This window comes from Littorina saxatilis, linkage group LG12 (assembly GCF_037325665.1).
Source record: "Littorina saxatilis isolate snail1 linkage group LG12, US_GU_Lsax_2.0, whole genome shotgun sequence".
NCBI classification, from domain to species: Eukaryota; Metazoa; Mollusca; class Gastropoda; order Littorinimorpha; family Littorinidae; genus Littorina; species Littorina saxatilis.
In genome coordinates, this window is record NC_090256.1 from 67,922,742 (window position 1) to 67,938,164 (window position 15,423).

Here is a 15,423-nt window from a genome sequence, read left to right on the forward strand (position 1 = left end):
GTCCTGGCGGGATCCATGGCAAGTCAGTGAATGGTCTGTGCGGGAAGGAAGGCATCTTCAACACCAATCTTAACTATATTAGTATATATTTCTTTCGCCGTCATCACCCCAAATGAACGTCTTAATTGAGTCGTTTGGTTGCTGGTTACTTGATTGCACTTGCATCAAGTGGTTGGAATCTTTTAACCAATTAATGCATTCTGATTGACAGCTTTTTTTGGTACTAATATAGACATTTAAATTGCATTCCATTAAATGCCTCTATGCACACCCACACTTGAAATTCAACCCATCCACATGCCTTTCTTTTACACACCCACACTTGAAATTGAAACCATCCAGATGCCTTTCTTTTACACACCCACACCTGAAATTCAAACCATCCACATGCCTTTCTTTTACACACCCACACTTGAAATTTTAATTTAATTTTTCATTCAAAAAATGACATTTACAGAAACATTTCATACAAAACATCGCATTCAAATATCAATGTGTGGCCCATGGACTAACAATGTTCCATTAGACCTCTCAGCATGCAGCGACTTTTTTTTCCGTAAACCAAATTTCCAGATGGCTTACAGATTAGTTATGTTTAAAAACATACTGTCAACTTAGCAAAGAAAGTTTGCTTCAGACTGGTTCCTACATCCCATGCCATTGCATCATTTCAGAAAAGAAAGCTTGTTTCATCTTTAATGTTACTTCGGTTTTACATCCAAGTAGTTCTTTTTAAAGCCACTTTATAATATGGTTCACAGAATGTACGAAAGTCACAAGGTGAGCATGTAGACTGAACAGTGCATTCAACAATACCCCACCCCCCTAAAAACAAAATCACAAATCTCACCGCAACTCGACATGTGAATGCATGAAAAAAAATGTCTGTCAGATTTTGTTGTTGTGATTTCAATAAATGTTAAATAAAACAAAGAAGAAAAAACTGCTGTTCTTTGAACTTCTCAAGTACAGGAATTCAACATGATACGTTTCTCATATCCCAGGAGAAAAGAGAAAAAAATAGACAGAGAACTTGTCACTTGAGCCCTAGTTCATACAAAAGCAAAGAAAAATGGCCAGGCTAATAATTCTTTTGTAGATGTGTTCTCTCTGCTCTTTTTCTTTGTCCACACTGTGGTATTAGTATGGATTCATAGCATAAAACAATGTATCGTATTTGACGGATTACAAGACGCACCGTTTTATAAGCCGCATCCCGGACTTCAAAAAAAAACAAGAAGAGCAAACGCTCGATCGAGTCACTTTCGCAGTTCTGAATATTATATGAGGCATCAGATGGACAGGAAGAAATTGCTATTCACAACACAATGAGTCACGTTCACATAAAATTTGAGCCCGGTCACTTTTATAGTTTCCGAGAAAAGCCCAACGTTAAGTTGTGTGTCGCCGAACAGAAAAGGCTAGTTATCTCCCTTGTTTTTCTGATAACGTTCGTAAAAGGCTACAGATGTAAATACTTTGATGTAAAGAATAATCCTACAAAGTTTCAATCACATCCGATGAACTTTGTCAAAGATATAAAATGTCTAATTTTTCCTTTGATGCTGACCTGTGACCTTGAAAAAGGTCAACGAAACCATCGTTAAAGTGTAGAGGTCATTGGAGGTCACGACTAAACAAAATATGAGCCCGATCGCTTTGATAGTTTCCGAGAAAAGTCCAATGTTAAGGTGGTGTCTACGGACGGCCGGCCGGCCGGACAGACTAACACTGACCGATTACATAGTCACTTTTTCTCAAGTGACTCAAAAAAGGGACGAGCCACGTATAGGCTGCGTCACTATATTAGCCGCCGTCGAAAAAAATATAATCAGATCGTGTCAATCAATCAAAACAACCAGGCAAACGAAAGTACGGTATTTGGCGAAATCGGCTCCGAGAATAAACAAGTGAAACAAAGAAGAAAAGTGAAAAAGTTTGAAGAAAAATATCACACACACAATTTGTAACCAACACACACATGTAGTCCCGCCCGGAATAAGCTTTTTTGGGATGATTTACGACTTTTGCGCACATTTCGAGCAGACGAAAACACACCATGGCGGCTCTCGCTCCTCCAACTATCGTGAGACACAAAAAAACTAAATCTCGCGCGCGCGAGATCCTGATACATCCGGTGTTTCTCTGTACGCTATCTTGTCACGACGACTTGTTGACAAACGAAGATTCGCGAAAGAAAGAGAAAAGCGCCGAGTCTTGAGTAGAGAGCTAATAAAGTACCGGTAATCGCTAATCGAGCGAAATGAATATCCGCGGCGACTTCCATTAGGTGAATGTTATTTAAGTTTAGGTAACGTTTTAGCCGCATCTTTTTATAAGCCGCAATGCGATTTTTTGTTTAAAAAGTCGCGGCTTGTAGTCCGTCAAATACGGTAGTTATAATTGGTGATTCTTTCCTGGAGGCCCCATTTTTTTCTGTGCAAGATATTCTGTTGTGGATAGTAACTGTTTAACATCAGTCATGAAACCCTTTAGGAAATAACCCGATTTAGCCCTGTGCCAGGTTCACTGTCCCACTGAGTGAATCTCAAGGTCACTCTTTCAGTATGTGATGTCTCTTCCACAAGGTTAATTTGGGACTATGCCACCCTTTTTCTGTACTTCCTTTTAAAACATACCTCATGTCATTCACTGTGTTGATCAATCAGCTTTCTCATTTTTCCCTAACTGGACAACAAAAAACATTCTGGGAGGATGATATACTTCTGAGGAGAAAAGCAAGGAAAACGTGTCCCAAATGTGGAATCTACAGGATTAGGGCAGACATGGGTGACCTGCACTCTTTGGGAGGAATGATCTTACCACAACACAACATGCAGGCTACACCTGGCAGAATCGTTCGCCATAGACGTGAAAAAATAATGCCCTTTGAAAGAGTTGAACTTGAAACATTCAGCCTGTATCTCGTATCTGCAGATTTGGACAATGATGTATGTACTGAGTGGAACATTTTACACTGAGAAGTTATGGGAAGTTATGTGAAGGCGATGGAAGGCAAAAGGAAATTCACAAAATACCTGAGAAAAGAATTCACTGAAATAATGTTTGGGGTACAGCAGCATCTATTGTTTCTTATCTAAGGCCAAAAAAAAAAAGTTGTATGTTTCTGGTAACATTGCTACAAAAAATAGGGTGGGTAGGTAGGGATTTTTTGTGGTCAGGGTAGAAAATAACTATTCAGTGACGCACAGAGACTGGACTTACTATGAATGCAAAGAGAAAGACAACACATTACAAAACAAATGAGACAAAAGGGATGCGGGGTTATCCCCCTTGTGTCGTCTGCCGTCTGTTACTTTTGTTTTGACACTTTTTTTTTTTTTTTTTTTTTTTTTACAAATGCAATAAAAAAAAGGCTAGGGTCGGTGGGAAAAAACTAGGTAGGGTCGGGTGACCAGAAACATACAACTTTTGGGGGGGGGGGGGGGGGGGGGGCCTAAAGGTGTTCATGCGAAAGTTAAAAAAAATAGTTGGTATGAGCATTCTTTTTTTCGCCTCTGGAGAATTGGAAAACACATCCATAAATTAGTTGTTGAACACTCATCACAAATAATATTTCAAAAGGAGGGAAAAACATGTAACTATCAGCTCACACATACTGACATAGCAACTACAGCATGTACCTTGCATTACGTGTCCTTCCCACAAATTTTCTTCCCGCCGCCTTTCCCAAATGAGATAGAGAAAAAAAGATCACTGCCTCAAATACATCTTTGTTTTGTCAACGCTAGCACACATCCACAGGGTATCCTCTTCACCACTATGTTCTATACATCCATGTGTGACCAACCAGATTTCAACCAGTTTTTCACACAGCGATGCAAGACAGTGGAGACAACATGACTTTTTAGAAGTAAGGGGCTGTAGGGGGTCGGGGTAATGTCATTCTGGCTGCCAGATGTTATGTCAACTTCTTGGCCTTGGCATACAGGGCATCTACCACTTTGCCCATGCTGTGTATCGTCTCCAGGGCGTTCTCGTAGGTCTTGTCCACCGCTGTCTCTTCGAACACGATCAGCACTCCAGCACCTTGGTCCAGGATGCCTGTTAGCAGGAAAAGTGATAGATGTCAAAGAAGTATAGGTGGGAGTGGAAATCTATATAATACAAGGAATCCCACCCATGATATGCATTTAAATTTTGTTTGGGCCAAAAAAAGCATCTGGCAGAACTCAAAAAGTCAGCTTCTTTATTTTCAACCCTCTTGTAAAGAGAAAAGCAAGTGTACTTGCAAGACGAGAGTAGGGATACATTTAATGTTCCTTTTTTTTTTGCAAGAACATTCTCAGATTCCAGAAACTATTTAATACAAAAAAAGTGGTGAAGAGAGCTCTAAAGGAAACCAAATCTTCCAATATTCACAATGGATTGCGGGATATCATCTTTATGACACCACACAAAAAGAAACCATGAGGAAGATGTCACATGAGATTTCTTTTGTCAATAACTTACCATGGAATTTCTTGTCCAAGATCATCTGAGATAGCTTCTTTTCAACTGTGTTCTGCAACACACAAAGGTACATCAATGAAAAAACAAGCAAACATAACATGGAAGATAAATCCTTATTTTTTTTAATCATGCAAAACAAAAACACATACACACATGATTTTAAGTGATCCTCTTCAGATTCTGCTCAAACTATCGACAGAACTTAAAAGGGCTCTTGTCTACATAAAGGGATATTTATTTTTTTAGTAAATAAGAAACAAAAGACTTCCAAGTAAAGATAATTTGTCTTACAACAGAAGTAACATTGGTGTGGTCCTGGAGGCACAGTAAAATAACATCTGCCAGTTAGGCTATCAAGATGTTTGGCTGATGATTTAGATTTAAGTCAAACAGTCCCCCCCCCCCCCCCCCCCCCCCCCCCCCAGAACAGAAAAATAAATAAATAAATAAACACAGAAAAAAATAAGGACAGAAAAACAAGAAACAGGCATGGGAATTGTCCGCCGAATGGCGGATTTCCGCCGAATTTTTTTTTTGTTCCGCCGAAAATGCAAAAGTGTCCGCCGAAAAAATAAAGGGGGGAGGCACACAAAAAAAGCACCGGTTACTTTGGCCTTTGCGCAAAAGTCCGCGAAAACTTTCCGTACTTTGTTCACGCACTGCTACCGCCCGCTTCACGTTATTGAACTTTTATGTTTGAAAGTAAACCAGATTGCACAGATTGTGTTACAAGTTACATTTTCCTGTTTGTCTCAACAGATCAATTTTTTTACAAATTTAAACCATATAATAATACATGTATATTTTTTTTTCTTCAAAAAAGCAAAAATTGGTACATTTTTGTACTAAAAACTCTGATTCTAAAAACAGAATTTAATGGCAAACTTGGAGCTCAGATGACACCAGATTGCACCATCTGGGTTCTTTGGATAAAAAAAATTTCCGGGGGGGCATGCCCCCGGACCCCCCTAGTAAGGCTAAGCGCTTCGCGCCGTCGACTTGACGCTTCGCGTCTTCAGTTATAAATTTTCCGCCTTTTTTACAATTTTTAATTCCCATGCCTGAACAAAGAAAAGGAAAGAGGAAAACATGCAGAATGTGCGTGGTCTCACCACTGGCAGTTTGATGAGGTTGGCGACGTGTTGCACCTGGACCTTGGAGAAAGGCTCGATGATGCGGCACAGGTTCTGCTCCAGCAAGTTGTCATACAGCGTCTTAAGGTGAGCGTTCACAATGGGGTCCTCTGCCAGCTGGCTCTTGTACGTCGCCAGCGTCTGTTGGCCACACAACACCAACCATATTTATTTTTAAACACTGTTGTCAATCAGTGGGAATGTTGCATTATCGTATTTCCTTTCTTTACAAAAGGTTTCGCTACTTTTCAGTTGTAAAACAATAAAGACGGAAGTGAACAGACTCAGAAGATGCAACTACAGAAAATGAACACCGTTTTAAAGGAACTCCAAAAATATACTTCAAACAGTTTTTGGGGCTGAAAACTGCTAGAATGCAGGTTTTCACCTAATTATAATTTCTTTCAGGGCAAAATAAAGAAGATAAGAAAATGTCTCCATAACTGAGGGCAAAAACTCGCGAATAAAGAGGCCCCCAGCATCACAAGGAAAAACGGTAATTTGGTAAACACCCAGCTAAAGCTGCTTCACTCCCTTTGAACCTCTCACCTTCTGGAAGTCGGCAAGGGATCGCTTGTGGCTGGCCTGTGCGATGCTCTTCATGGCTTCTACTTCAGGACCTGTGTACTTCAGCGCTAGCTTCCCACTCACGATTGCCTGCACCTCGTCCGCTCTGAAAGCATCACGCGTCGGCGGTTTACAAGTCATCAAGATATTAGCTCAGTTTGCTATTTCTTATACTGTAGAACTAGAAGATACATCTTCTCTTCACTTGCTCTAAACACTTGCATTCATTCTAAATTTAATATTTGTTTTATCAACTAATAACAATTTACTATGAAAGCAGCAGACAAAATAAAGCCTGCTCTATAGGAATTACTTGGCATAGGCTTGGAAAGATACAGTCAAATTGGAAGCAAAAAGCTAAATACTTTACACAAGCAAACAAATTAAAGCGTCATCATCAAAATATTTAGCACTCACAAGTTGAGCATGATCTTGCTAAGCAGCATGTACTTCAGGGCAGTGAGAGCTTTGGGACTGTCGATGGAATCGTAGCCTTCAAATGCTTCATAGAAATAGGAGTAAGCTGTCTTGAAATCACGCTCATCTGCTGCATGCAACACACCTGGAATGAACAGAACAGAATTAAGGCAAACTCAAATGGCCAAAAGTCCTAAATGAATGAGGACACTTTTTTTGTTTTTGGCATCATGATTCCGTACTTTTCACCAACCTCTCCTGACATCAATAAATGGTCCGAATACAAAAGTGCAACTTGTAGTTGCACAGACTAATACAAAGCCCATAAAAACAAAATGTACACTTAAAGGCATATGTACGCGCTCCCGTGTTTACAAAGTGTAGTTTGCCCATAATCTATGTCAAACGCACCATAAGACCATATAATGACGATATGTCACCATGCGCGGACCATAATACATGCATTACAGCTTGTTCTCGCCTCTGAAAAAGTGAGAATGTCAACAAAGCCGCGGTGTTAGCTCCCTTGCATCAACGTTACATGTGTTGCCAAATCTATAAATAGGACGATCCAGATCAAAATGAAAATTAACATATCTCAACATTGAAGGGGTCCTGGACCACACTATTTTGCAGGGAACTTAATTTAGCATGTCTCCAGCTGTTGGTAAAGCAATTAGTGTGTATAGTCATCGAGTACATATGCCTTTAAAATCAAAGGTTTTCATATCGCAACAGAACCAAAAAGACAACGAACCTGACTGCATATCTAGAGCTGCCTGAAGCTTTGGAGGACAGTAGATTCCGTTTGCTGTGGTTCTGCCAGACGTTAAGGCCGCTCTGTGCAAGAGAAACAAAACAACAGATGCTGATCAAATCATCAGACATAAATTACCTTGGCATGTATGTTTACAGTGATAGCTCCAGCCATTTTGAAAACTGATATTTCCTAACAAGTACGAATCATGGCCCTCACAGAAACCCGTCCTTCTGTCACAATAACTGGCAAAATGAAGTGATAACAATATAACTAAACGGGGAACAAATCGAGCAGGCAAAATGCAGACCCGACAGCAATGACATTTTGCAGATGTCATTCCTAGAATTTTCAGACTTTTACCAGCAAAATACAAGAAATTTCTGGTGAATGCAATCCCTGCACATACCCTTCCTGTTTATGCAAGGGGTTAACTGTGTTAACTGACACCACAAAGAGCGTGAACAAAAAGTTTGCGCATTTGCGTGACTACATATTACTGTTTCTGCTAGAACTATAGAAGGTGTGACAAGAATCCAGAAAACATGTTTAAGTTAAATCTCAGGGTTAAACTTCAAGTATAGACAATAGATGAGCCACAGTCAAAGGAATACAGAAAGACAGATTCAATCAGGTGTATAATCATTAGGCACATAGTGACATACCTCGCTTTGGGCAGGTTTCCCAGGGCATGGTAAACTTTGCTCTCTAATAACTGTACTTCAACAAGTAGGGCTTTGTCATCCAGCTTCTTCAACTCCCGCAATAATGTGGAACCTACAAAAGATCAATATTTTTTATTAAGACCACTAAGAGTTAGTAAAAGGCAGCCATGGAGATTGAAAACAGCGTCATTGCAAAAAAAGAACAAAAAGAAAATGCCAACCCCCCTCTTCCCAATAAAAACAACAAATCCACACCCACACACGCAATAAACACAAAGCCAACATGACAACCACATCTCATTCAATCGAGCACATTTCACGATGGTTATGCTCTATAAGTCAATCTCCTCTATCCCAAAACTGACATTTTGAACGAAAAGTTTAACAATAACATAAGATAAAAGATGAAAAGGCAAGCAGGCATGAGATCATACATTTGTAAAACAGCCAAAAAGCATGCACCTGCATCCCCCTCCATTTTTACATTTAGTCAAGTATTGACTAAATGTTTTAACGTAGAGGGGGGAATCGAGACGAGGGTCGTGGTGTATGTGTGTGTGTGTGTGTGTGTGTGTGTGTGTAGAGCGATTCAGAGAAAACTACTGGACCGATCTTCATGAAACTTGACATGAGAGATCCTGAGTATGGTATCTCCAAACGTTTTTTTCATTTTTTGGATAAATGTCTTTGATGACGTCATATCCGGTTTTTCGTGAAAGTTGAGGCGGCACTGTCACGCTCTTATTTTTCAACCAAATTGGTTGAAATTTTGGTCAAGTAATCTTCGACGAAGCCCAGACTTTGGTATTGCATTTCAGCTTGGAGGCTTAAACATTAATTAATGAGTTTGCTCATTAAAATCGATTTTTTGCGAACAGATTCAAAATTGATTGCATCGTATTCTTCATCACATTCTGAAGCTAAAAATATATACATATGTCATGTTTACTGTTAAAATGTGATCACAATTAACGAAAATAGATTAATTAGTCTTACGATTAAAATTTAAGAAATCGATCCAAAAATGATTTCATCTTTTTCTTTATCATTTGCTGATTCCAAAAACATATAGATATGATAGGTTGTATTCAAAACAAGCTCAGAAAGTTAACAAGAATACAGAAAAGCGCGCTTTCCTGCTTAGCACAATACGCCACCGCGCTAATCTGGCGTGTCAATATCACTACGTTTTGCACGTGGGAGGTGAGCGATTTCCTTCACGCGGGGATTGACGAAGCTGTACTGTCTTGGTGAAAAAATACAGTGCGTTCAGTTTCATCCCGTGAGTTCGACAGCTTGACTAAATTTAGTAATTTCGCCTTACGCGACTTGTTTTTTAATGTAAAAAAATGATACAAAACATGCCATCTCGGGATCTCAAGAATAATAACCGGAGCTTTTAAAATGCAGAAAATCATGTCTGGGCAAGTCTTGATGTGTGGACCAGCGTAATAAATAGTTGCTGCAAATGTCAGATTTGCAAACTGCTTACCTAATGCCAGTGCCTCTTGGTAATTCGTTGTGTCGAAGTACAAGGAGATCAGTCGAGCCTGAAAACACAACAATGTGTATGAAGTACACTAGTGGCCAATAGATAATTCAAAATATGAGAGCAAGTATAAATCTCTCGGAAGTCAAACTGATGAACCAAAGAATTAATGTAATCATGTACTCTGTAACAAACAGTGAAAAGGCAGCAGCATGTGCCTCACATGTCTTTGTGTGTGAGACACCTCTAAAAAGGCTATAAATTCACAGCTATGTTCTTATCCTTGCGAATGCTGGTCTGTGAAGAGATGTGTACAGAAAGTCATGAGCACATGTACACGCAAGACAGAGAAAAACATTTTCCGACTGAAAGGAGCCTCATAGTCATACCTGTTTATATGCTAAGCCTTACTAAAAACTACATGAACATCTTAATTTCTCTCACCTCTAGTGCTTGGCGTAAAAATGTGCGGTTCTCATCCTTGGCCCAGCCAATGCACTCTTTGCACAATTCAATCTGCAAGGACACAAGCTACAACATCATCTTTTACAATGGGATTTCCTTTTCTCTGAGATTATGATTATCGTTAACAAAGGCAAAGAAAAACAGGATTCACACACGAGACTATCCACCTTTCACAGGGTATACATCATTATCAGTCATTTTATACAAAGTATGACAAACAAAGATTCATAAACGACGCTTTCACTACTAATTACCAGTGCGAAAATACATTGAAGTAAGTCTGAATATATCCATTTCACTTGTGCAAAATAATATTACCAAGGCACTGTGACTTGAAGACAAATGGCAATGGAACCACGGAACCTTAAAATCTAACAGGAAATAGGAAAATCCATTTTAGGGGTGAGAACATATTTGCAAGAGAAACACAGGAAAACACCAAGTGGCAGGCCGGACATACACTGATACAGTCCAGAAAAAAAGTGTTACCTCTTTGCCTGTGCCTGCTTCCATGTCCAGGAACATGTCAACAAGAGAGCGCACAAGTTTGGCTGCCTTGGCTTTGCTGACAATGCCCAGGAAAGGGCGCACAAACTTGATCAGCCCGGCCAATTCTGCAAAACAGACATGGTCGGTAAAGTGTTAATGTCTAAAAATATCATCAATTCCAAATGTGTACAGAAATAAGAACATTTTGCCAGCCTGGACAACCCTTTAAAACAGACTATTCTGTTGCAAAGAGTTATGACTATGAGGCAAAATGTGAAACACCACCTTCTGCTTTCCTTTCACAATTTTTTCCTATTCAGAAATAAGGAGCTGGGCCTGGACGCACACACTTGACCATCTTGACCAGCTCTGCAGGGAAAGAAAGATTATGCAGTGCATTCAAAAGTAATGTCTGAAATATCATCATCAGTTCCATCAATCTTTCATGCACAGAGTAAGACAAGAAATTAAAGAATACAACCTATCAAATTAAAATTTCAGAAGTAGACGATGCCTTCTTTTTCTGCGTTTTCAGAGATTATTTAATCTAACTGTGTAAAACCACAAAACAGAAAATGTTTACTTCCATTCACAAGAGGCGAAAAAGGAAAACCACAAGGGTGAGGATTAGAGTTGATTTCTTTCCATTAAATCAGCCAGAACATTATGCACTATACTTCTACAAAACATTCGAGATCACATTACCATGCAGACAATTCTTTCTTTCTCCGTCTCACCTGTAGCTTGCTTGGTCTCTGCAAACAGAGTGCCAATCTCGAGAATGGCTTGCTCCTTGACCCTGATTGCCTCATCGTCAAGCGTCTTTACTTCTTGTTTCACTGAAAATATAGTGAAAAATCTCTTGGAAAATGTTGTCAAGAACCACACTCTGGCTTCTGGGTTGATTTCTTTTAATCAACTGTCCTCATCTCTGAATTAGCTGCAAGCATAACACCAAAAACTCATCACGCACCAGAGAATGAGAGTAGAATAATGAGTAGAATAATGACAATGAAATGCTCTGTTACAACTAGAAGTCAAAGTTGCTCATATTTAAATATATCTAGTTACTAGTACTACTAGTAATGTACTTCTGCAGTTATTTTATGTTGTTATACTTTTCGGGGTGGCTCGGGAACAGACGAGTCGGTTCTGAACCCCCAGGCTCGGGAACTGACAGTCACCAGTATGAGTATCTCACAAAACAGACATTCCTATTTTTCCCTTACTGGGTATGATGTCTTCTTAGCTAAAGTGCATGAGGTCGCCGGTTGGAGCCTGGACACAGTGTCTTTTTTATTTTTTTATAAATCTGTTAAAATTATTTTTTCCCCTTCTTAACTTGCCTTGCTTTTTGTGTGCTCTATTCCTCTTTATTCCCAAGCATTTTGGTGATTGAACTGAGATTGCAACAAAAAAGCTCACGAGTCACTGACTATTCAGCATTGATCACCGAATTCGTCCGCAAACGAAGCAACCCGAATCACTGGTCCCGAGCCGGACTAGAAGCAGCATTAGTTAACAAAATGCAGTACATAAATAATAAACATGGAAACGAACAAAAAACAAACATGTTGAATTTATGGCAACACATAAATCGGCTTCACATCGAGATACTTTGGTATCGACAGAATCTCTGACCGTGCCCTGCGAACGAACCGCATCTCTCGCTATGGTCAGTCGGCTCATTGCCGAAATACACGTCTTTCAGAATCAAAAACTGATCATTATTAATCTTTCTCCACAGTTCTTTGAATTGAACAGCGATTAGCAACTCCTCCACAAACACAAAATCACGATTTACAGGGTGAACAGCCATATGAGTGATGGGTTCCCGAAGCCTGGGGGCTCGAGAACCGACTCGTCGAACCTCCAGCCACGGCTCATACTTTTTCATTTAACTTTTGTATAAACATTTCTAAGAAAGTTTTTGTCATTACAGTTGGTATTTTTAACCCTAAGTCGAAGAGAATGACAGTTATAATGCTTCTTAATCCCATTATTTTCTCAAATGCCATTGGCACTGCCAGGATACTGGTTCTGCACAACTCTGATCACAGGCGGAAGGTATCGTTCACTGGACCACTACTTACATAGAAAGACTACAAGGTATGACACTCAGCTTCGAGTCATCTGTGTTCTTGGAGTCGCTTCCTGCGGACAATTTTTTTGTTCAAGACGGTTTGCCTCTTCCTACTGTCTGTGTGAGGTTTATTTGTTTGTTTATTTGTTGCTTAACGTCCAGCCGACTACGCAGAGCCATATCAGGACGAGGAAGGGAGGGATGAAGGGGGCCACTTGTCAAGCGATTCCTGTTTACAAATGCACTAACCCATTACTTGTGTCCCAGCAGGCTTTAGTAAAACTAAATTAATACCTACTGGAAGATTACCAGTTTCCAGTATGTTAAAATAGGCTTAACCTATCTACTGCTGGACTTACATCAGAACACTAACAGATTAAACTATACATGAATCGCGAGACAAGCGGCAAGAGAAGAGATTTTTGGAAAAAATACAGGTGAATGAGCAAGAAGGCAGAAAAAAGAAAAGAATTCATGAAGAAAAAGAGAGCATGACAGGAAAGAGGAACCAAAAATCTACCTAACAGCAAACTAGAAAGCTCCTGCGGTTCCAAAAACAGGAGGGGCCTTTAATTTCATAACCGCAGTGCCCCACTGCGGGACTGTTTGAGGTCAAATAAATACAGTTGAATGATTGTTTTAACTGCATGTACCTTTAATTTTCAGCTGCCGTCCCCTGCAGGTTGTTTTTAACCATCATTTGGACGAATGTTCGTTTGCGAACTGCTACCCCATAGTTGGTAAGAAATCATGCATCCCGCACCGAATATGCATAACAGTGCTCATTGGTCTAAAACATATGTAAATATTGCAGCAAAGGGAAGCTACCCACGGGAGTTTCACTTTAGGTTTTTGGCGAACAGCCGTTTGCGGAATAAATCGAATATCCGGTTATTAACCAATGATCGCATCGGACTACTATCTCCTCGGACATACGACGATCATCATTCGCATGGGATCTAAGTGGTATGCCGTTGACAGACACGTTTGGTCGCACAAAATACGGTTTAAAAACATGCAGCGGACAGGCAGCTAAATATAAAAGGTACAGATAGTTAGAAATAGAACATTCATTTATCATGGCATTTGTAAAGTTACAAAGATTCTTGACATTGGCAATTATTTTTTGCATAATTCTTTCTGAAGTTAGTGGAGCACGACTCGAAGCTGAGTGACATACTAGGTATGTGTGAGTGACGTCACGAATGCGCAGCTGTGCTGCTCCGCGAAACTTGTGCCCAGACTCGGCTCTCGCGCGCTCAGCGACTCTCTCTCTTTCGCTGTTTTCTAGCCTCGTTTTCGTTTATCGGAAAGACGGCGTTTTCTGTGACGTAGTTCACGTTTTTCCCTTCATTTACATACAAGTTTCAACTTCCCGCGACGCGTAATAGCTGAGCTACGCTAGTTTGAAAGTTTTGGTTCTTCTTCTAACACCATTTTGACATCAAACGTGGATATCAGGTATGTTGATTCTGCAATCAGCTTGTAGAATAATCATTTCTGAGTCTATTTTAGTGATTAGGTTTTGAATTTGTGGTAAGAATTTGGAGATTTGCTCATTTCAATGTGGTCAGTTTTTCAGATCGCGCCAGGAATGGCCGATCAAGTGCTTTTCTGAGAATCTTCATCAAATCTAGTAGAATCGTTTATACTACTTCTAATTAATGTATTTTACTTTATTAACATTCCGTATGCTTTGGTTTTCTTCTAGCTTTGAAAATAAAAAAGTTAGGCAGGTTTACAGTCGCTTGGTTGTGTTAACGACGGTAATTAATTCACCTTTTATTTAATTAATTAATTAACTAAAAAAAAAATTGTCATTTTTTTTTATTTCAATCAATAGTTCTAGCCATAACAATTCCAGAGATATCTTTGGTTTTCTTCTAGCTTTGAAAATAAAAAAGTTAGGCAGGTTTTTGTTGTTCAGCGCATGTATGTAATCTGGTCACAAATTTTCTAATGTCCAATTAGTAAAACAAAGGACGGGATTTTATTCAATTAAAAATTCGTAACTTTTGAACAAATTGACTCACAGTGTTCATACTTATACCATTGGAATGGTCTTTTTATTATCTTTTCAACAAACTACATTTCATTTATTTCATTTACCTTTCATTTTTTCTCTAACATACCTAGACATACCTTGTAGTCTTTCTATGTAAGTAGTGGTCCAGTGAATGATACCTTCCGCCTGTGCTCTGATCAACTGGCATTACTGTTGATTACAGTTTAGCCTACGTTTTTCAACGCTTTTTAAGGTTTTTTCTCTGTTAAACCTAACTGTTATCCCAAATGAACGCCTTGTCACAAAACATCTTATAGTTATAGTGATAGACTCATTGTCGGAATCTACAGGGACCGAAATCTGTGTAAACTCGGTGTACAGCCACTGCGTAGTACTACTACTACTAGTAGTAGAAAGAAATAAGCCTGCTCTTGTGATAGTCCTCTCACTTTTAACTCGCCGATTTGCTAGTCTAAGTTAAATGCAGTACCAAGAAACTCGACCTGCTATGTTTTGTAAACATGACTTGTGTAAAACTAAATGTAGTCTTGGAGTAAGACAAACGCTTTGAAAATTTTACGAGGCATGATCGGCGTGACAAAGCCGTTTTGAACAAAAACTCAAAATCACAACAACTCAGCTCTACCGATAAAAAATAAAGCTGAACAGGTAAATCAGGCACAAATATACCGTACCTATCTTCGTAAGCAACTGTGAAGCCTGTTGGTTATTGGTTTTTCGCATATGAACCGCTTGCTGAAGTAGAACGTCGGTAGCCGCCATGTTGTTGATCTCAGTCGGTTTCGGAAATGACGTTTTAGTCTCGCTGATTTGAGATTATGAAAACAAGTTATCATTACTTTCTTTATTCGTTTTAATT

General features: G+C 39.4%; 1 protein-coding gene across 1 annotated transcript; it reads right to left on the reverse strand.

Annotated features, from left to right (window-relative positions):
* Positions 1-412: 412 nt before the first annotated feature.
* LOC138982635 (26S proteasome non-ATPase regulatory subunit 11-like) lies at positions 413-15,373 on the reverse strand. The gene is made up of 12 exons (XM_070355960.1): positions 15,239-15,373; positions 11,193-11,294; positions 10,456-10,580; positions 9,946-10,017; positions 9,505-9,562; positions 8,013-8,124; positions 7,348-7,430; positions 6,591-6,735; positions 6,156-6,279; positions 5,586-5,747; positions 4,474-4,525; positions 413-4,065 (listed from the first exon to the last, which is right to left on the reverse strand). Exons 1-12 carry the CDS (start codon positions 15,324-15,326, stop codon positions 3,923-3,925), a joined length of 1,266 nt encoding a protein of 421 aa, XP_070212061.1. The 5' UTR covers positions 15,327-15,373; the 3' UTR covers positions 413-3,922.
* Positions 15,374-15,423: the final 50 nt, after the last annotated feature.

What these genes read in the sequence shown, in the direction of transcription:
- LOC138982635 (XM_070355960.1), bottom strand. Translation starts at nt 15,326, where the DNA reads ATGGCGGCTACCGACGTTCTACTTCAGCAAGCGGTTCATATGCGAAAA. An exon ending in AAGCAGGCACAGGCAAAGAG is followed by an intron (nt 10,018 to 10,455) that starts GTAACACTTTTT and finishes GTGTCCTTGCAG; the next exon opens with ATTGAATTGTGCAAAGAGTG. An exon ending in CTTGGACAAGAAATTCCATG is followed by an intron (nt 4,066 to 4,473) that starts GTAAGTTATTGA and finishes TCCTGCTAACAG; the next exon opens with GCATCCTGGACCAAGGTGCT.